The sequence below is a fragment of the Saccoglossus kowalevskii genome, chromosome 18 (assembly GCF_978046115.1).
Source record: "Saccoglossus kowalevskii chromosome 18, keSacKowa6.1, whole genome shotgun sequence".
Taxonomy (NCBI): Eukaryota; Metazoa; Hemichordata; class Enteropneusta; family Harrimaniidae; genus Saccoglossus; species Saccoglossus kowalevskii.
Window position 1 is genome coordinate 6,235,637 of NC_140658.1, and position 22,659 is coordinate 6,258,295.

Consider the following 22,659-nt stretch of genomic DNA (forward strand, 5'->3'; position numbering starts at 1 on the left):
TCTTCAAATCTCAGGCGTTTTCAGTCAGAATTCTGACAAGAGCCCATGGCAGCGCAGTGCACTATATACAGTGAAATTGGGAATGCCATAAATCCCATCACAGACAATTAAATGAGAGTTTGGATTATTTATTAAACGAATTAAAATTAAAAGCAACACACTGTGTTTTGTCAAAAATGTTGAAATTATTTTTATCCATCTAAAGATAATAATTTTTCTATTATTTTCTATTATACGAATGATATAACAAAACTTTACATATGTAATTAATATTCAGAAGGTTTTCAGACAGTGAAAAACAACACAAATGAAAGAGCTAGTTTTTTTTTCTCGGACCAAAAAGCTCAGTCTTCAGAATTACGCAGGTGTGGTAGTGTCTATGGAAGGATTATAGATGACTTTCCGTTCATGACAGATAAATATGCGTTGGGGAGCGTTCAACAAGTAAGTGTCATATAAAAACATTTTGAAATATTGATTGAACCCAAAAATTAAATTACACTCGTACATATAGATCTGAGTGTATTGTCGGTAATTGAGTCTTTTATACAGGCTTGTGGGACTCTAATACAAATAATGAATGCAATGTACATATATCTTGAGTATTGAAATAAAAGTAAATCTAATGGCGGAATAAAGGCTATGTGGTGTCACTTGAGGGCGCTATTGAATTATATCTTGCTCTCAGCACGTGGGTTGAACTGTCTTTGTCTGCCACTACGTGCTGGGGGTGGTCGCCGATTTCGGGGTTGCTTGTCACCAAACTGCATCATAGCGATTTGTAGACCCATATTGGTTTTCTTGACGTCATCGGAGTCCTCACCTTGCAGCTTATCAAATATGTAGTCCAGTCTCCCCTGTAAGGCGTCTAATTCTCCGTACCCATACTTATTAACACCTCCATTGTCTAGATCTGTGTCAGCCGGCAGTTTGAAAGCAACATGCAACTCCTTGCGTCTATAAAGACGTCTGCGGCGACGAGTTTTAGGCTTTGGTGCCAACTGTGTTGTTTCCTTTGGTTTTTCATCTTTGGTTTCTGAGATAAAAATAAAAAGCGTTTAAGCTAGACTTGATATTGTAGAAAATACTGGGACAATATATACAGCAAAAATCAGCACAGCTCGCCGACAATTACGAAATCACATGAGTGTCTTATAAGATTAATAAAACTCCTACAAGGTTCTTATCATATTCTCATGCAAATCTAATACAAACCTTAACATATTTTTATACGAATTTTGTATGCAAATGAAAGCTAAAAAGAAAATGCACGCACATGGTTTCTTATATAATTCCAATAAGTATTTTATCGTTTGTTTAGTATTTGTATACAAAAAACAAGCAGTCTGTCGGCTGAGATAGCTCCGCTGTTAGGAATGCACATTTCAATTAAGAACTGAAGATATCATTAGAAAATGAGAACAATATGTATAGTATCAAAACAACCGGACTTCAAAAGAATTCAAAAATATCACTTTTCACCAAAAAATACAAAAATAATCATTAAAATCAGATAGTTGAAGATATCACGACGAAATTAATAAATCTGAAAAAAGTCTACATGTAGTATCTATATAGGTAATATCAAAGCAATTGGACTTGCGGTTTTTAGCAAGAAGTCGAAAATATCACTTTTTACCAAAAATGACAAAAATATTCACCAAAATTAGAGAATTGAAGATATCATCATGAAATGAACAAATCTAAGAGAGGTCTACCCAAGGTACATATACACCAAGTATCAAAGCATTCAGACTTGTAGTTTTCAGAAAAAGTAAAACATTGACACGGACGACGACGGACGACGACGGACAATCACTCATATGATAAGCTCCGCCCGACAAAGTCGACAGTGGAGCTAATAATGAATACATCTTTAGAAAGCTATAACATATTTATTTTGCCTGTACCGGTATCAACGTGGTGTGTATTTCTGATTACCCAGTGTCACACAGCATGCGTTATTGCAACACTCACAGCCACGTGTAACAAACAAATAACACTAAACTGGTCGTGGTGTACATTCTACCGACCGAAATGTATGTACACATTATTTTCAGACATTACGTACCATTTTCCTTCTCCTTTGTGCCGTCACATTCTTCTTCTACGTCATCGTTATCTTCTTCCTTCTCAATCCATGGATCATACTTCTTGGCATGTTTATTCATTCCAACCAATGTCATAAACTTCCAGTACATAAAGTCCACAATGTCATTGCTCTGTTGATCAGTCAGTTCCTTGGCCCATTCGTATTGCCATACGATGACTGTGACGAACAACGTTGTTAAGATTGCGTACACGAACAACATTAACGTGAAGAACACCAATGGCGCAAGTATTGGATTCGCAAACTCCAACGCGGCGTAATCGAAATGACCGAGCCACATGAGGTAGAGAGTCTTGATAGTCGTGAAGAACGTATGATAAGATTCAAGAACCCGCCCGACTGTCAGGAAGAGGAGCTGGCCGTAGGCGAAAAACACGATATAAAAAATGATAGCGTAATTGGCTAACACTTTGACCGCACCCTTCAATGTTGTTGATAGTAGAGCCATACGTGCGTTGAACCTCATTAAATTGATAAACTGAAGAGTTCCAAAGAAGACAATCGAAGCAATTACGTAACCATACGCTTCGTCATATGCAGCCATTTGTTGTAAATTGATGAAAGTTGTAGCACCTGTAAGAGTAATGTTTAATTTCTAAATATTGATTGTCGCTATTTACTTTGTCATATAGATGACAGTATTTCTAATTTCCACCATGTCTAATTCTCTCATAAATCTCTAATCTAGGTGTATTTTTGAAGACAATATAATAATAATAATATTACATGCAGTTGAGTCAAATAAAGTTAAAGCGAAGGTGTCGTCACCTGCGCATGCGCGGGGGCGCGGGAATTGAGTCCCGAGTGACGATAACAACACACGCTAAAAATGCAAAGTTTCTTGGGTAGACGCTAGTTTGTAAACAATGACACGCTATGGCCATCTGACGCATGCGCAGGTGACGACTCCCCCGCTTTAAGAACAGTGAACATTTTTTTATTCACAGAATCATAGGCATATCTTAAAACAATTAAAATGAAATAAAATTGACCATGTTGCAAAAAGCTTTTGTAGTTCAATGTATAATTACTGTAATGAATTAACGCATATACATGTTGCTATTTACTAATTGACATTTTAAGCAAGTTCCCTATGTAACATAGCAATATGGATACCATACATGTTTGTGCAATGAAGTTCAATGAAATGAATGACAATCACAGAAAGCGAGTTGAATATTGAAATAAATGATTGTTGTTGAAAAAAGTTGTGGTTCAGTTTACCGCATACGATGACGACAAGCACTAGGTTAATGTCAACCCAGGTAAGTCTAACATAGTCTAGGGCCGTGCCACACATACTAGTTTTTCGGGAAGAACTCTAGACTATACATGATTAGCCAGTGTTAACAAAGACAGGACAAATGACAGTTTTTGAATGATCCGAAATCCTGTGAAATTAAATCCATACATAACCAAAGTCCGTTATTACAATGGTGACCCAAGAATATTTAGCAGCATTGTACCCCAAAAATACTAGTATTCCGACGATTAGGTGTTTCAGCACATGGATACAGACCTTGATGTGTTTAAGGATCAAGCTGGACACAGCAGTGAGTCTAATACGTCTACATCCAGAATGCTGAGAAGCTGTCGTAGTTATGGAAATTGTTCAAGGCCAAAAGAAGTACATCACTACAAGTGCTCGTGATATTGTGGCTGTACTCTCCGTCGAATCAGACTGATTAAGAAGTCTCTCCTAACCACAACAGTGTATTAGAGAAAACAATGATTCTTCAATCACTCTGCAGAGACGAGACTATCTCAGCGAATCGGATGTTCCCAGCCACCTCAAAAATGGAGTACCCATCGTCTAACCCCTACCCATCAAACCTGGGTAGAGGGTCATGACATGGACCAGTGGGCTAAGAAGTTTTGTCAGACCCCACATAAACCAAACTCTCACTTGAATTGGTAGGAATTAACTGGCACACAACCAATTGTGCCCTTGTAGAACACGTTCTGGCTGTAGGTTTCTAGAACTGCCAGTCGACTTTTAGTAAGTACTTATTATATTAAGACATACTGTACTTACCATCATCAGCGGACAGTTCTTCCAATGCTAGATCAAAAAATAGTGCTTTGTAACCTCTCATCGATAAAGCCAGTATACACATACTAATCTTGAATACCTAAAATGCAAGTTCAGATAAATCAGATTGATTGATCTACCCCCATTTTTTAAATAAAATTCTAACAGCATAAGCGTCTAATAGATTAAAATATGGCTTATATTAACTATCGACACATCACTCTTATTAAGTGTATGTCTCTCAATATAGCAAATACGGTAATTGTTTTCCAACTTATCTTACACTTTATCGCAGGTTATACATATTTGTTAAGAATACAAGATTGTATTTTTATTTTTCAAAAAAAATAACTTTGTAGGAAGACATTTCTGGCTTCTAACAGAAACATTAAAACATTCAAAAAGTGTTCGACTATGAATATTCATCTCAAATTAAAATTGAAATAAAAACAACATGCATATTATATCAGTCAAATGAATTCAGAGAAAACACAATCAGTGTATATTCGTATACATGCAACCAGTGAAAATAGTAATTACCAATTTCACATTCACATAAAACCCATTATAATTCAAATTTTGTATATGAGGTTACCTAATTCAATTAAAACTTTTGACAAGAATATAGTTATACAATTTGAAAAGTATATTTATCACATTTTGGGTAAGCAGGTAATGATGGTTAATGCTTGATTTAAATATAGTGATTCATATTTTCCCCTCACTGAATAACATCTAAACGTAACTGCGTTATGTGGTGTACTTTTTAGTTGTTATGTGGATTGTTTTTAGTGTTGTCAGCCGACTTGTATACAACTATACAACCTTCAGCAGCAGTTGGTTAGACTATTTCTACTTAAGTGGTTTATGATTTACGTCATGATTTGGTAATAGCAGAGACTTACCTCAATCAAGTTCCAGAATTTCATAAAATACTTCTTCTTCTGTTTTCTGATATCCATGAGAGCTTTAACCATATAATAAATTAACATAATGATGAATAGTACCTCACATGCAGCCACCACTACAGTCATGCTGCCTACGTAGTTATAGAGACGGAGTACGTCGATTTTTGCGTAGATCAGAGCCCCTCCAGTGGTTGGGTATTCCAAAAGAAGCGTGAACATACTGGAAAATGAATTGGGAAAATCTTCAATAATTTAATTTTAGCAATTAAGTCATTAGGTGGTGGTGAGAGAAAAATAATCACACACTAAAGTCTGGAATGTTATTGTTCACATTCACCTCTGCTTTTGTGTCAAATTTAAACAAAAATGTTTAAGTATGTCAAACAAATTTAAAAATTCATTGAATCTAAAAACAAAATCACCAAATAGTATCAGAGAAATTGCAATAAATAAAATCATCAAATCAAATCTTAAACCAACCAACATGCATTGGTGACCCATCATTGATTGATGTCCATACCAGTAAAACGATAACATCCGCTGCCACAAGGTTATGGTCATCAGTAATCCACTTGTGTGATGTCAACAATTATTTGAACAAACATGACCGCCAGACTTGTCTGTTTACTAACAATAAATATCCAGGCATATCTAGGACATTGAATGTACGACAGGACATGCAGATAATCGGATGGAACCCAAAATATTAGCCCCCTTTTTTCGGACTTCGTCAAGAACTAATAATTAGGGATCCTTAGTTTTACGGCAATGAACTGTCTGAAACTATAAAAGAGGCTTTATCAATACGTTTTGCTTCAGCATGACATTATTATGTTTGAACGAACGAACATAAAATGCAGACAATTCTCAGGTTGCTGGCCCATTATTCAACTATCTGTCAGGGGTAAATTCTTCTCCACGGGGTTCTCCACACTTGTCAGGGGGGAATCTCGTCTCGTCTCTCTATCGCGTCCCCTTGAGGTACAGGATCGGGAAAGTCACTTAAGCTTTACAGTCAAATAAGACACACACAACGAAATACGTTTCAACTCTCGTCTTAGTCGATCTGTGGAGCACTCTATAAGGCACAGCGACCTGGGGAAAAGTCCTCAAGACGATCGCAAGGCTGACCCAAGACTCTTTTAGACTGAGTCAAGGCTCCCTCCAAGGCTCTCCAGGACTGCTCTAGACTGCGTCAACACTCGCCCCAAGTCTCTCCAGGACTGCCCTCGACTCTCAGACTGCGTCTATCGTGCTCTGCTCCCCAAGACCAACTCAAACTCTCTTTATTCATTTTCAAAACTCTAACCAATTACAAAGCAGTAAAAAGACTAGGGCGTAACCTTCAATCATAAAGCCAATCACACTAAGCACTGAATACGTCATATCTTTTGATTAATCGTTCACTACATTAACAACTATGAATATAAACTGTCAGAATCGCGACGGTTATCTGGTAATTAGTTCCAAATCACTGAGCCAAATTCCGTCCAAAACTTCAAATAGGCCTAAACGATGACAGACATAACACAGCAATTCGCTAATAATCAGCTAATTAAGTCGACCAACAGATACGCGAAAACAAATTCATGACATATCACCGAGACGTCTAGGCACATATACTACAGTCATCTGGATGTTTGCATAGATGTAATTAGTAGTTTTCTGAGCGCTGCTATTGGCATTTTCTCGGGTGTAAAGGAAATATCCACCTATATATAATATATATCACCAATGATATCCATATGCATTTGGCTGAATAATATTTCTATATTTCGTCAAGAATCCCGCGTGTTCCTGTCGATCTACTGGTAATATTAAGTTAGTGAACTTTTTACAAATGCGTTTCATGTAAGCGAATACATACAGAGTGTGTAATCATTTTGTTTTATCACTCCGAGAGCTACATGTTTTTATCAGTAAAGTGAATTTCATTTAAAATGGCGCACGCTTTTCAAAACCATATTTAATTGCATTTATCACTTACCTAAAAAGGTTGACATGTGGGTTGTAGAGTGTAAACTCTACAAACAATCCTCGAGTACGTTCATCTAACCATCTATTATCAAATAAATACTTTACTCTGTTAGTTGCATCCCATAAAGTATTACCTTCAAAAAAGAACAACCTGAACATTTATTTTTAGTCACCTTTCGCAAAATACATTTTCATAATTGTTATTATCTCCGAGAAATAACCTTGCATAGATGAACAGTATCAAAAACATGAGTTCAATTTTGGACAACGTCTATAAAGTCAATAACATATCAAACTATGTGAGAGTTACTGATCTGACACATACGTTATGTGACCAGGCTGCGTCATTCAAAATTCATCATTTTTATCATGTTTAACATGGGCTGAGAGAGCACTATGGCTAATTTAATGCATGTGAACATTCATTGTCATTGACTACACGAAGCATTTATTGATTGTTGGTGACCATCTGGACTGGATTGGACAATTTTGGCGGAAAACAGTCATGGATTAGCAAATGATAATACTACACCTAGGCTGTGTTGGTTACACACTGTTAATTAAAATGGCGGCCCATATTAAAAAGTGATCTGAAAATATTAAAATACTATACATGGCTGTCTATGTTTTAAAATGGGTATTATCTACGATTTGGAATTTCAGTTGTTGAGAAGTTTCAGACGTAAACAGTTCTTAGATGGTTTGTCTATTGAACTTGAATTGTTCACATTATGTGTTGTTTATATTATGTATTAGAGATGTATCTATATCTATCAAGTGGTCTTTGTGCCATCAATATAACTCCATGACCTATGTAGTGAATACCTCATTTCAAAAGCTCTATATCATGATTTTCTCACCCAAGACAGCAACATATCCACCACCACTGTAAAGGTTTTCAATTCCGTATAATGGAACGCCTTCCAATTCAGTCATGGTATTATACTTCCACACTTGATCCCGAAATCTTCTTCTAGATGTATCATTGGGATTATGTTCTGACCACTTATATCCATAATCTGCTTCATCCTGCTCCGTCATCATATAGCCCCCATTGCATTCATGGAATAGAAATGATGTTTCTTTTGGTGGAGTACATGCATCTGAAAAAAGTGAAAGATCATGTTAATGGATTAGGAATGATGTTGCTGTTATTGGATACATACACCCGAAAAGTCGAATATGTTAATGGTCATAATAACACTGATCACCCTCTCAAATAGAACATTCACAAATGAATGATGTTTCTGTTAGTGACTGCATCTAAAAGAGTGAGAAAATCATGTGAATGATAACATCAATAATGACAGCTACCTTTTCCATAAATATAACATTCACGGAATTAGAAATAATTTGTTAGTGGAAGTGTACACGCAATGGAAAGAGTGAAAGCGCATGTCAATGATGACAACAATGACCATAGTGATAGTAATAAATACTCTGTCAAAGCCTTTCTCGTAGCATTGGTATCGCGAAAACAACGATTCCTAAGGGCCAAAATCAGACGGCTTACAATATAGACACTGAACAGTTTACATAAAACGTTATACAATGATATGAAACATCAAAACTCATTATTATTTTTGAACTTGGATTTCATGAACTATGACACATATTTACCTGGTTTAACTCGGAGTTGTCTAAACCTCGGAGGTCCTATTCTGTAGGAAAGACCACCATCATCAATAAACTTCTTTAAATTCTTATTTATGTTGACAATTTTTTCACCATTATAAGCTTCCGTTGGATAAAGTCCGGGCAGGAGGACTTCGTCAACCCAGATGTAGAAATCAGCAATTCCTGATGACAGCTGCAGAGAGAACATTCTGACTATAAATAAATCCCACCCACAATTATTTTCACAACAATATAATTCATTTAACTCTGGTACATTGGATGTAACAACTCCCCAATTTTTTGTTTAACATTTTCAACCAAGTTTGTTTTTGGTTCAAAAGTGTGGCCATTTTGTTTAAAAAAATGGTGATTATATGTTCTGCAGCGATATATTACCACATACAAATGACCAAATCTTACCGAAATATTTTGTCTATGGTGCGAGTAGTCGCCATTTTGTTGAAATTTGGTCACGTGTAATTAGTGATCAGTATGGGTCATACGAAGTGATTAATTTGCGTTGAAGTGACTATATGGTATGAAGTGATTGGGGAAAGGTGATTATGTGGTGCAAATGATGATGTAATTGTAATAAGAAGTCGCGCAGACAAAGTGGTTTTAGTACAAATGACTAATCCAACTATTGAGTCGACAATAATTGTTTCCAAAAAAAAGATGACTCTTTGCTCAAAAATACGAACATAATTATGAAAACTTGAGATTTGAAGATACCATACTAAAACCCCGGTATCAAATGTAAAAGCAAAGAAGAATTCAATTATAACTGTTCATTAAGAAATCCCAATAAATACATAACTGACATAACAATAGAACGTTTGTATACAGCATCTTAAAACGGATCATATAAAGTCAACGTTTGCAGACGATATTTCCAGCCCTAAGTGCATATTACTATTCTATGGCGTTTTAGTATAATTATATATATGTTAATCTCAGAGTTATTGCCTGAACAACGACATAGTAAAATTAATTCAATGTCTCAACACCTATACATATATCTGTTTGTTTGTGTTTGTGTTTGTGTTTGTGTTTGTGTTTGTGCTTGTGCAAATCAGACACCACAATGTATAGTTGATCATATTGTGTATTGATTAGTGACGTCATTAGCAATGTTGTTATTAAACTCACCGATGCAAACTGACCATTATCTATAAATATATCCTTGACACTCTTATGCATATAGAATGATCTGAGATCTCTCTGTCCGTATGCAATTAATAGCACTGTTATGACAAATATGCAATAAACAAAAATCTCTTTGAAGAATGACCACATCGTCTCCTCACGCTTCTTCAGTTCCTTGGCTTTCATCAGATCCTTGTCGTTAACATTAAAGCCATCTGTAATGGAAATGTCACATTCATTAACACAAGTCAAAAGTACATGTTAAACACAAAAATATTTCGTTGTAGTCTTGATCATCATGATTATTATTTTTCGAAATAACTATGCGCAGTACTATGCAGTCTTATTCTTATTACTTAATTCAGCTAAATATGCAAAGTAGACAATGAGTATGCAGACCATTTCTTATTAAATACTCAGACATTTAATTCCATGAGTTACTGTCACGTATCAATTCATTGGAACAAATTTGTTGTGCTAATGCACAGCACTCAAATACGTGACTACAGGGAAAGAGTATTGTTAAATAATATTACTAATAATGTCAAATTATATGGCATGGTATATAAATCTACGTACAAATTATAATAATAACAAATTAAAAAATAAGAAATATTAATCAAAAACAATTTGTAATTCCCACCTTCATTCTCTGTGTCTTGTAGATACTCATCAGCGTTGTTATCTTCTCCTTTCCTTTTTCTGATCATTTTCATAATTACTGTGATAATAATAGCTAAAATGATAACCTGACAATGAAAAGAGATTATCTGAAATTGTAATTTTCATTTCTTTTTACCGGTGTTGTATTAAGAATTGCTTTCAATCTGGCATAAAATCACCGGGTAAACAGAGTAAAAGCAGATGGAATCACATCATAAAATATTGTTATTGTTTAAGCTTGCAGACAATCGAAATGTTATACACTTTTGTCTAAAATACACATTTAATTTGGTCTGCGGATTTGCATATTGCAAGATATAGAAATGCTTCAAAGCGTTTTTCTGGGCAGAAGCAAGAATTTAAGAAACATCCTTAATCTGGTTTAATATCAATAAGATATTGAAATGTAGTAAAAACTACAGCTTTGAAAAAGGAGACGCCACCATGAAAATTCTTTTGAAAAGATATATGTAAAAGTTACCTTAATTGGTTGCATGAAAATAACATCCTGTAAAAACGAGACCAATAACGACACCAACCACGATGAGGCTTTCTTGTGTCCCCACTCTAAACTGTACAGAATCGTAAAGAAAGCGGAACCAGATGAAGACAGGAACACCAGTAACCATCCGATGTATAAGCACCAATGTGGTAACCAGAATTCCTCTTCGTCCTTATTTTTCTTTTTATCCTTCTTGTCATCTAATTGATGCTCCTCCTCATCAACGGCTGAATCTGGTGTGCCATCAAGCAGGGCTCGTAAATCATCAGCAGAAGAAGCAGATCCATGATCTACTTGAGTTGGTATTCCATCCATTATATGTGTATCTGTGTTCTCCGTCTTCCCCCATTTCAATGGATCAAGTGCTTTACTAAGGCTGTCCTGTTGTTCCTTGTTGTTGATCGTGTTGATGGTACCTGCCAACTGCAGATAATTACCATTGTTCCCTTCATCTTTTGCCACACCAGGGTCCCATTCAGGTTCACTTCCATTATGATTCAGATGATCTAACTTAGTCGTCTTGTTAGTTGTAATATTTGTCACTTTATTTTTATTTTTTCTCTTCTTCTTGTTTTTCTTCTTCCGCTTGAAATCGAATTTTACATTCGTAGGTCGGCTTTTTCTGAATAGTTGTACAATGGCTAAGTTTACAGGAAACACAACCATGCTACTCATGAAACCAACATACAGCTGATGCCAACTGATGGAAAGAGGACCTATTTAACAAAGATGTCAAAGCTTAAATTAACAATTTTACGATTATTTCACATTTCACAATTAATCACAAATGGACATAATTCGACCCCATTTTTAATGAATTTGGTCTACATTTTTTAGTATGTTGATCCATATAGATGGAAATCGGTGAATGAAAATTACTACTAAACTATGTAAACGCTTGGTGACAACAGGTATCGATGGCAGTGATGACAAATATTCAAAACCATTGGTTAAAATGGCGTCATCATATTAATTATTCATAAAATTGTCACTGTTTTGTTCAGATAAATAGACAGTAGATGCAGTAATGGTGACTACCGAATAAGGATATCTGAAATTGACAAATGTGGGCAAATTATTTTACCAGTTCTCAAAGTCACAAAATAAAATGTCATACGTTTTTTCTATATTTTTCAAGCAAATTAATCAAGTTCTGTAGCTAATAGGAAATGGTGTTCATTTAAAATGTATAATTAGGGCGGTAGTCGTCGTGCCACGCATGCGCGAGATATATGGGTCGCATATAAACAATGACTGTTGCGTATATCACTGAGTAAAAACTGTTCCCAAGCTTTAATTAGGTATTTTTTCGGTAATTGGGAGATATCGAAAAAGTCACCGGCGATAATTAGTGTAAGTCGCGCCCAGGTCGAACCTCATACTTGTGATTTCCATTAGAAGAGCGCATCGGATTGTGGGAAAATCAATGTTTATCAACACAAATGTCGCACAGGCGCAGCGCGACGACCGCCACTCTTTAAATACATGAACCATAGCAAACTGGTGCACCAACTATTAGGCAGGAAATATGATGGTTTTGAAATGGCTGTTAAATTCTCACCCAAATGAATAACAAAATCATTTTCATTGGTTTCTTCTGTTTTATAAAACATAGCATTGGCAATCATGGAGGTGTAAAGCAGAGAGAGACAACAAGACGCTCTCTGAACTCGCGTGAAATGACTGCTAGCTGGTCGCCCGATAACAGAGAACCACAGATGGCCATCAAGTAGATCTTGATTGGCTTTGCTGACAAAAGCCCCTCTAGCACTGCCAAGAGTTTCAGTATCAGACGCCTTGAGAAAGCGTTCTATTTTACCGTCATCTTTGTCAACAGCAAACCATCTATTACAGGTGAAGAAGTACCTACATGTACAAAAAAGAGAAATTGAAAATATTATTCAGTATTACATGTGTAGTTAGAACCAGAATCCTAGCATTTCATTTACATGCTAGTTCCCCCTCAGGACCTGATAAAATTTATATTCTCACAATAAAGCAGTGAGAATTTGAATTCAGAATATAAAATCTTCACCGATATTGGTTAAATAATATTGAAAAAAGTGTTTCCAACATTAGTGTCCCAGTTGCCACCAATAGTGGTAATTATGCTGCAGCAATATATATCTAGTTTATGGCATATAAGGAACACCTATAAACTATTGATAATTACAATTAACGTTAAGTGCGAATTATGGCTTATAGCTTTGAATCTTGATGATAACCTATTGTATTTCCGGAATATTATAGCTACAGTTACATGTATTATAAAACTTACAAATCATTTGTTTGTACATCTTCGATTTTCATCTTTCCCAGACACCAGGATGCACTCTTCTGTTTACCAGTGTTATCATGCCATATTTTAATTCCTTGAATAGTGCCCAAAGACTCAGATGCAGCCATCACAAATCGCACAATGCCACCTCTTCTGAAACCCTGCAAACAATAGCGAAAACAAATTAACTGTCAATGTCGTATATTGGCTTTCATTTCAAAAGGACTTGTTAGTATTGATAAGTATTGACGATTAAATTTGAGTTCACTTAGTTTCCACATTCACTGGTTTGTTTAGGAGAGACTACATGTATTGCATGCTTTAGCTACGCGTACCCAGTGAGTTTTAAAGCGAGAGGGTCGTTACCTGTGCACGCGCGGGAATTGAGTCCCAAGCCACAGTCAGCTGGCGCACACGAGATAATAAAATAAATCCGATATTTATTATATGGGGCCGCCATAATGAATGACGCATAAAACTAAATAAGAAACAAGTTGTGAAACGCGTTTTTCAGATTCCTACAAATCAGGAAAAAAATACCAATCTGCACAAAAATACGGTCCGTTGGGGTTATATTAAGCAAACCGATAACAAAATTCGACCTAATTCGTCGTTTTTGTGTGGAAAAATCCCTTGCACACGAACACCTAATTACACGAAGAACCTAGAACACTTTCCTGGGGTATTTAAAACTAAAAATTGGCATTCCAGCTCAGCAGCAAACCAGCGACGGCCTAACGCTTAGATGACAATTTCGGTTTCAAATACCAAACAAGCGAAAATAAAATCCAGCTAATACCGAATTCCTTTACATTAAACAGATGATTATGCATTCACGTTTCTTACCCTCATTCCATCGTATTTCAATTGCCTTTCACACGTACGACTATTATCCCCAATTACAGTAATAAACACATTCGATTTTGTATGGGCTTCTTTACGGACGTCTGTGAACACTTCTATTTTGTATAAAAATTCATCGTGTTCATTATTGTCAGTCAATGGCATCACTCCCTGTTGATAAATCGACAATAAATGTAGACCACATGTACAAACAAAAAGACGCAACATATTGGTTTAAATAGCAGTGTAAATGAACCAATTTCGCTGTGTCCAATGCGTTATTGGAAAGTTGTATTTGAAACATATGCGCATGTAACGTGACACCCATTGCATGATTTATAAAATAAAGTTGAATACAGATTAATGTAGAGTTAAAACTTACTAAACGCTATGATGATAACTGATCCGTGATCAACCTTTATTGAACTTGAGGTTCGGGCGCCCTCGTATTGTAAATGGTGAAAGAAGCCCGTTCAAGGCGTTGATAAAGTATATGTGTCGTCTTTCAACAGAATTATTCAAAATCTCATTCGAGAGAAAACAACATGGAACAATAATGTCCACTAGTCGGCCATTATAACATGGTAACTACTGAAACTACGTACCTGGTTATCATCTTTCTTGTCAGCTCTTCTTGCCCAGATAATAACAATCAAATAGATGCCAAATATGACAAACACTGCGGAGAATACACTTGCATTCTCGTTTAGATCTTTAAATTTGCTGAACACAGTGCTAAAATCAATAGGGTTGGGTGGTATCATCTTAAACCCACTACCAAACGTACTCAGATGTGAACAGCTACACACAACACCGGTCCAATCTGATGAATCCAACACCTTAAATACGTAACAATTTCAGTTAGAGACTGGACAGAAGATACGAAGGAAAGATTTTGTCGCTGATTTTTTTGCACGCATTATGAACGGTTACAAAATCCATGCAGCCAAATACAGCTGGTCAAATTTGACAACAACCATTTACTGTATCTAATAAGAGTAAAGTTTTCTATCTGCTACTTGTATATGTATTCATAGTTTAGAATAGAACATTTGCACCGTGAATGATTTATGTTTATCTTATTCAAACACACAAATGCATGAAAACGTATACAACTTTATTTTTTTCAATCTATCAAAGACATATGTCAAAATAGCGCAAGAATCTGTGCTAGTGCTGGTTCTAGTTGGTTATTATGCCAATGTGTGAGAATGCTGAAAATGTTGTTGACACAGCACGCTAGATAGCGAGGACCAACACTATGCTACATTACCTGTCAAAAGGGTTGTTTGAATTTAGATAACAACGAAAACAAATTATCAGGCATTTCGGGATGTCGGAATGTGATATATTAAAATCACGATAGAATTATCTGTTAATGAGTTGTTATTGGCTAAGCCAATTAAAGTACAAGGTTAGAATTGTACCATATTCTAGTTCGTATCAGAACAGCGTTGATATTCGTACGCTTTTTTACATGTGTCGCGGCATAATGGATCACATAGTTAACCTGTAACTTAGTAGATAATAGCGTAGTATATGAGAAGTATTATATAGTTATACGATCACTGGGTTGTTACATCGATATTTGCGTTTGGATGCAGTAACACAATATAAACGTTGAATCACGCACTAAGTATGAATGAAAGCACCTACTAAGATATAATTATTCAAGGTGTACAAACATTCATCTACCAATTAGAGAGCGCGATAATTTTCAAATTTACACTTAACGCCTATGAGTGGTCGAATGGTTATATGTGATACTGAAAACGTGTTTTCTGAACTTTCAGCAGGGATAGGAATTACATTTATATTTTATGCCGGCGTCTTCCATTTATAAATGTAATTATATAAAACAAATAGTAATGAATTGTACGGAATTTCAACCCCTCAGTGTTCAGAAATTGTTCCTTCCACATTGGTAGATATACTTGACTGAAATGATCGCCAGACAGCCACCTTTAATTGGATCATGAGATACAAGTAAAGATCGACACGCATGCACAAAGATGAATTTACAAGTTTAATTTTTCGGATTTCTTCTGAACAGTGAATAAACATAAAGTCGACTGTGAGTAGAAATAAGTTGTGACTTACAGAGCAGCCCTCTGATGACCAATTCATTTCTTCCTCGTCCCAGTAACGACAGGTGAATGTCAAGATATCAATCGTAAAATTAGCAAAGTCTGAAAAGATAATTTTTTCTGTCATTAACTGCGTTCCACTTTTCTGGATTTTTCAATACTTTAAGTATTTGTTTAGAAATCCAGAATTTTCAAATATGTTTATAGGTGTTAGAGAAATTCATGTCGTGGAAAACAGAAATTGAATGAAGAATGGATGTTACTGAAAAATTATAGAATCGTGTAATCGTGAATCTTCTGCCATTTTCGTTTCGAAAATTTACGCTATTTTGATTTGAATTGGTGACCAAAATATGCTATAGTACTACCGATTGACCTAACGTCCAGACTGGTACACTACGGCCAATATTGAGCAATCAAATTAACTAATAGCGTAACTAATTTTGCGAGAAAAAAATCTGACAAAATATGCATATTGTGTGGTATCGTTGTGATAAACTTATTGTACGTTTTCATCATTCAACCGATTTATATATTGCAGACCAGGATGGTGAAAATGAAACATTATTCCTGGTGCGATTTGTTTAGATACATAGTCATTAGAAAAAAAAGTAGGGACAGATATATATTAATGGCGAGTATTCGATGAGAGAAACAGTTAATAAATTCTAAACTGTATTAACCAATTAGAACCCCAGGACAGTAGTAATGTTACTTACCTGGTCCACATTCATTGATTGCTATGAGATATTCCCCAGGTAAAATAATCTCTTGATCAGGCACAAAGAAAGTAGTGTTGGTAATATATTCGATGTCAAAGGTCAAATTATTGGTTATATTTTCATAATAGAGCGATACATTGAATACAGTGTAGGTGAAGTTTGAGTCACCCTCTGGAAGTAGAGTCACATCGATTCGAATAGCAGTGTTTGGGTAATTGACCTAAAGAAACATAGTAAAACAAATTAAAAATTAATAGGTGGTTAAATTCCTTGAACGGTAATTTTTGTTCACACAATTTTCCATATTTTTTCCGCAAATTGTTTTCAAAAGGTAGGCTTAGTCGGTTCAAATTTTATAATACATAAACATATGCAAAATGATGTCGTTCAAATTACCATGACGTGCATATTAAATGAAACTAGTAATTGCATAAAGTAATCTTCGTTAATTATTAAGCTCACTTTCTAAGTCAAGACAAAACGCCCACCAGTCGGCCATTTTGAATTCAGTCCGTTTAAAATGACATGCATCAATGTCCTATATAGTGTATGTATGTATGAACCAGGTTCGAACAAATTCTGTCCATGCACGACCAAAGTTCAGGGACGGCAGCAATGATTAATGCGTTCCATTTTAAACATTTAGCTCGAGAACCTCATTCGTTCCATTCGAATTCGAGATACTCGGCTGGATTGTGGGTTGGAGTGGTTAGCAGATTGACGTTGAAGTCGTTTTTTGCTCGATAATCTTAAAATTTGGGCCAAACGGTTCGTGGATGAAGACTGGGGTCAAAACGGTCGATCGGAAAGTAAATTGACGTGCATCAATTCCCATACTGTCCGATGTATCCAGTCACCTATGGACGACTTCGTTTGAACATGGACTAATAACGTAATTCGTAGACTAGATAAGGTAATATACCGTTCGTAAAGTCGCGTCCTATGACGACGTAACATTTAAAGCAAGTTAATGTTGACATTTTGAATGACTACATAGCTTTGAACGTCATCGCTAACACTCATCTACATCATTATGACGCCACAAAATCACTTCGTCACTGGGAAGGTGCATTAAAGGTCGAGGACCATAGTTACACTTTATCTCTTGTTAAACTAAAGAAGTTTAACAGTATTGTATGCCCAGTTAGCATGGTTATAATTGATGTCAGTGTGATTGAGTGCTTGAACACTTACTCTGACTTTGAAATAAAAGATATCTGTTGCGTTTTCTTCATTGATTGTAACAAAGGTAGGTTCCGGTACTTCGCTTAATGAGCTTGGCATTGAGATTACTATACCTTCATTTAAACCAGAAACTTAAAGAGGGAGAAAATGAAACAAGTGAAAACATGATTATCTAGTATAACTGGTTGTTGAACGTTTCTGTGAAACAGTCAATGACTATGAATAATGTACCAAGTCATAAAATTAACGATTATAAATACTCTTTTACGTTTTATTCACTTATTTGTTCGTCAGAATCAAACATTGTCATGAATAATTAATTAGATTAAAGCAGGGAGTCGTCACCTGCGCATGCGTCAGATGGCCATAGCGTGTCATTGTTTACAAACAAGCGTCTACCCATGAGCCTTTGCGCTTTAGCGTGCGCTGTTATCGTCGCTCGGGACTCAATTCCTGCGCGTGCATAGGTGACGACCCTCCCGCTTTAAGTAATGCTTAGTGGCTGTATTTGCGATCTAGACGATTATCAACCAATGTGCCATACTTCAGGGTCCTGTTATCATGTATCTGGAGAGGAGCAATACACGCGTGTTGTATTTACACAATGTAATAAGGTCACTCATTGCCAACAACCCAATTGTTTGAGGCGTATATTTTGCCGTATTGTAAATACATATTTTATAAATACCACACAAACATATTTTATGTTTATAAATATATTAGTTGTATTATGTATCGCAAGACCTGCCCATGAATTTTGAAATCAAGTAATCACGTGATTATGTCATACTGGCTGTGACTATTGGCAGATAACATGTTTACTCTGCAGCACCACGATGTCACAGAACTCAAATACTTTGTAATTCCGTTAAAGCGGGAGGGTCGTCACCTGCGCACGCGCAAGCGATTATAACAACATACGCTAAGAACGCAATGGCTCATGGGTAAACGCCTGTTTGTAAACAATGACACGCTGTGGCCACCTGAAGCATGCGTAGGTGACGACTCCCCCGCTTTAACTAGTTGTGAGAAAGTTGGTTCATCCAGTATCATTACAAGTGATTTAAGTTTCCCCACGCGCACGACGTCTATGGTTGCCACACATGGCACATGGAGGAGAGCATGGACATCGATCCCGGTATCCCTTAAATTTAGATTCTCACAAAACATATGTTCAAACAAAATTGAAAAGTATATATGATTGAATTGAACATACCAGTAAGATACAGAATATAGCCAAACAACATTGTGTAGTCACTGAACATTTTTTCACTTATAAAGTTCGAAATTTCTCGAAAAATACAAAAACTTTCAGATCTAAAAATCATCTACCTTGCATCTCTTCTCCGTCATTCTTTTTCAGCGATAATGCTATCGTAGGTCCACTTATTGATGAAGCGGTCTTCGAATCAAAATTGTAAGGATTACCTTCGAATGAAGTCAACTGTGGCGGCAAAACATAATTATAGTAAAATAACTAATTTAGGAGAATCTTATACATAAGTCACAATGGAAGGGTTATAACGGGTGTAAACTTCTCCTGTCAAGTAAAGTTATTAACATATATATCATTTACGGAGGAACAGTATCCTGTACTCATTATCTATAACTGGATTGAATATCTGTTCTTTCATCAGTGTTTATATGTGTGAATTTAAGTTTGCAGTTAATTAGTCTGGGGTGGCTCTGAACAACAACTTGGAAACAAAATGGCCATCAATTGGCCGTTCTAAATTAGGTCAAGATTCATGTGCATACAGGTCCCATAAAGTTAAACATGCATACACATGCAAGATCATACTCTAGAAAAGTTGAAATGCTTAATTTTGGTGCATTTTTAGCACCAAAATGGCCACCATTCACCCAGGTTCAACTATGAGCAATAAATTGATGTAAAATTTAATTAAATAGTCGAGGTATGTCTGCCTGATAGACGGAACCAATCGTCTAGTGCCTGCAGTCATAATTCATTGAGCAGCACAGTATAAGTATGCAAAAAGATGGTATGTATATAAGTATCGAATGACACGGAGTTGCAATGGGGTCGATGCGATCTCATTCTGTCCGAGTTAATCTTTTTTTGTATTTTTTATGATAACCTTATACTTATTATACATATAAATTATTCATATATACATTATTTCTTGTAGTAATATTTCATTGAGAGATAACAACCAAAGATGTCAATAAATACATTTTTGCTGTGTGAATGTTCGCGTTTAGTGACTGAATTTTATTTCCAACGCATGATATAGTGCTTCTGTGTTCAATCAAAACAAAAGAAAATGTTCGAATGTGGTGTCAATAATCTAAAATACATTCAGTGCCGATGACGTAGTTCTCTATACCAGAGAAAATATGAACGTTTGGACAATTGTGGACACGTTTTAGAACAAATGTAGATACGGCTTTCTATGGAACAATAAAATTTTAAGATTTATAAAGTGTAAATATAATATTGTATGTTTATGCGTATAACATTCACATCTTATTGGTGAAAAAAATAATATATGTCATTGTAATATTACTTGTGTTGCAACAGGCTCCTCAGCATCACCGAAGAGTTCCCCCATGGGTAGCTTGAAATTCCCACCACCGGTTGCCGCTTTCAACTGTGATGTCATATTGGAAGGGTTAGATCGTTGTAACTTGACAGCAAATGCATCTGATTTAATCTCGATTGGATCAGCATCGGATTCAGTTTGGTTCAGAATAGCATCAGATACAGTGTTCAATACTGAACTGATTGTGTTTGTTACACCAGCGTTCTAATAGAAAGAAAACAACGGAAATTGTGGTTGCAAATAGTGTTCAACACGGAACTGAAAGGTTAATATAGTTAATGTTAAATTGTCCTGTTAGAATAGAATGGAATATATCCAAAAGATGCATTTTTTTTAATTGTGAACAATAGAAGGCGCTCTAGACTATTGTGTATGTATATCTCACCTTATCATGATTTTCTCCAACTGACACTTTTTGTTTTGGCCTAGCAGCAAGTTTAATATCAAACATAGATACAGATATCACGTTACTGCTAGTTGACAGGATTTCTGAAAGAAGAAATAGTGATTATTGTAATGTTCTCCAAATATAAACAACTTTTATATTTTGTGCAACTTTTTTTGTGCAACTTTTTTATAAACTATGTATTACAGAAGGAGTCAACAGTATTTTAGAAGGGAGGTTTGAACAAACCATCATCATTAACAGCAAGCTGGATAACCATAGCATTTCCTAATCTAGCCATCATTGCCATGGTAATAAAGATATTAATTTGTTATTTTACATGACATAGTGTTGGAACATATGTTTTTTCATTAAAGTTAAAGGGAACCTCAATCCAAACAACATAATGACCCCTAAAGAAAAAGCTCCACAAATGTAGGAGAATGCAATTTACAGTTTTGTTGTATCACTGTTCATTCTCTAGATATTCCACTTTTCATCAGTATTACGTAGTCAGCCATCTTGATTTTCAAGAAAAGGATTATGTAAAGTATGACATCATAGAATCTGTTGTCAGAAATTGAGAAAATGATTTCATCTATAACTTCAAAAGTTGAACTTTAAATTGGCTGAAAGTTTAGAAATTGGTAGCATACATGTACTGGTGCCATCCATGCTTATAAAATAGTTGTCATGGAAACAGAACTAAAAATATTTATTTTTATGTTTTTCTACCAAATGCTAAAATGTCCTTATATTGTATACAATTTACCAACGTGAGTAGGTTACATAGGTGATATATCACATGTTGAGCACAAAAAGGGGACAAAAAAGTGACATTCTATATTTCACAACTAAAATATTGATTTTTATTTTTTTAACGTTTTTAACAATATCTTCACTTTATGTGTATTTGTAAAAATCCAATTTCCATTACTATAATTATATACATGAGTAATATGCACAACGAAAATTTTAACTAATTCGCATCAGTATTTCTCATGTTATAGATGAAATAATTTTCTCAATTTCTGACAACAGATTCTATGTCATACTTTACCCATAATCCTTTGCTTGAGAATCAACATGGCTGACTACATAATAACGATGAAAAGTTGAATATCTAGAGAATGAAAACTGATATAAAAAAAGTGTAAATTGCATTCTCCTACATTTGTGGAGCTTGTTCTTTAGGGGTCATTATGTTGTTTGGATTGAGGTTCCCTTTAAACAAATCAGACCAAATAAATGACGAAGACATAACCAAAGATTTAGAATGTAAAAATAAAATCAATGGAAAATAAAATTTACACTTGGCTGTCTCTCAACAATGTAGCTTCATAGATTATCTTTCTTCATAACCGTGACCTGTGTTACGATCATCAGGGTATACACTTTCTAATTTACCTGTGGCTGATCCCAGAGTACTATTGAAAGATTCATTCACTCCTCTCAGGGTTGTGGACAATGATAACATACCATCAGCTGCTTTCACCTGCCAATTATACATACATACATACAGTACAAGTTACAGCGTTTGTTAAAAATGATGTCACTGATGAGAATTAATTAATTAAGACGTTCGATCCGGGAAAATGCATAAACAATCAAATAACGAAACACTTCAGTGCGAAGTTTTT

The 22,659-nt window shown here is 35.4% G+C and overlaps 1 protein-coding gene across 1 annotated transcript; it reads right to left on the reverse strand.

The window, feature by feature from the left end:
• Positions 1-112: 112 nt before the first annotated feature.
• Positions 113-21,329, reverse strand: LOC100367255 (polycystin-1-like protein 2). Its single transcript, XM_085493307.1, has 21 exons — positions 21,269-21,329; positions 21,020-21,123; positions 20,599-20,838; positions 19,403-19,514; positions 18,080-18,201; positions 16,883-17,105; positions 16,177-16,265; positions 14,682-14,915; positions 14,080-14,247; positions 13,234-13,394; positions 12,517-12,821; positions 10,935-11,671; positions 10,434-10,539; positions 9,794-10,005; positions 8,648-8,837; positions 7,888-8,130; positions 7,038-7,161; positions 5,048-5,270; positions 4,146-4,242; positions 2,072-2,683; positions 113-1,036 (listed from the first exon to the last, which is right to left on the reverse strand). The coding sequence occupies exons 1-21, from the start codon at positions 21,327-21,329 to the stop codon at positions 672-674; spliced, it is 4,728 nt and encodes a 1,575-aa protein (XP_085349433.1). The 3' UTR covers positions 113-671.
• Between the last annotated feature and the right edge of the window lie 1,330 nt (positions 21,330-22,659).

What these genes read in the sequence shown, in the direction of transcription:
- LOC100367255 (XM_085493307.1), bottom strand. Translation starts at nt 21,329, where the DNA reads ATGGCAATGATGGCTAGATTAGGAAATGCTATGGTTATCCAGCTTGCT. An exon ending in AGGAGCCTGTTGCAACACAA is followed by an intron (nt 19,515 to 20,598) that starts GTAATATTACAA and finishes TTGCCGCCACAG; the next exon opens with TTGACTTCATTCGAAGGTAA. An exon ending in TGACGGAGAAGAGATGCAAG is followed by an intron (nt 18,202 to 19,402) that starts GTAGATGATTTT and finishes TCCCTCTTTAAG; the next exon opens with TTTCTGGTTTAAATGAAGGT.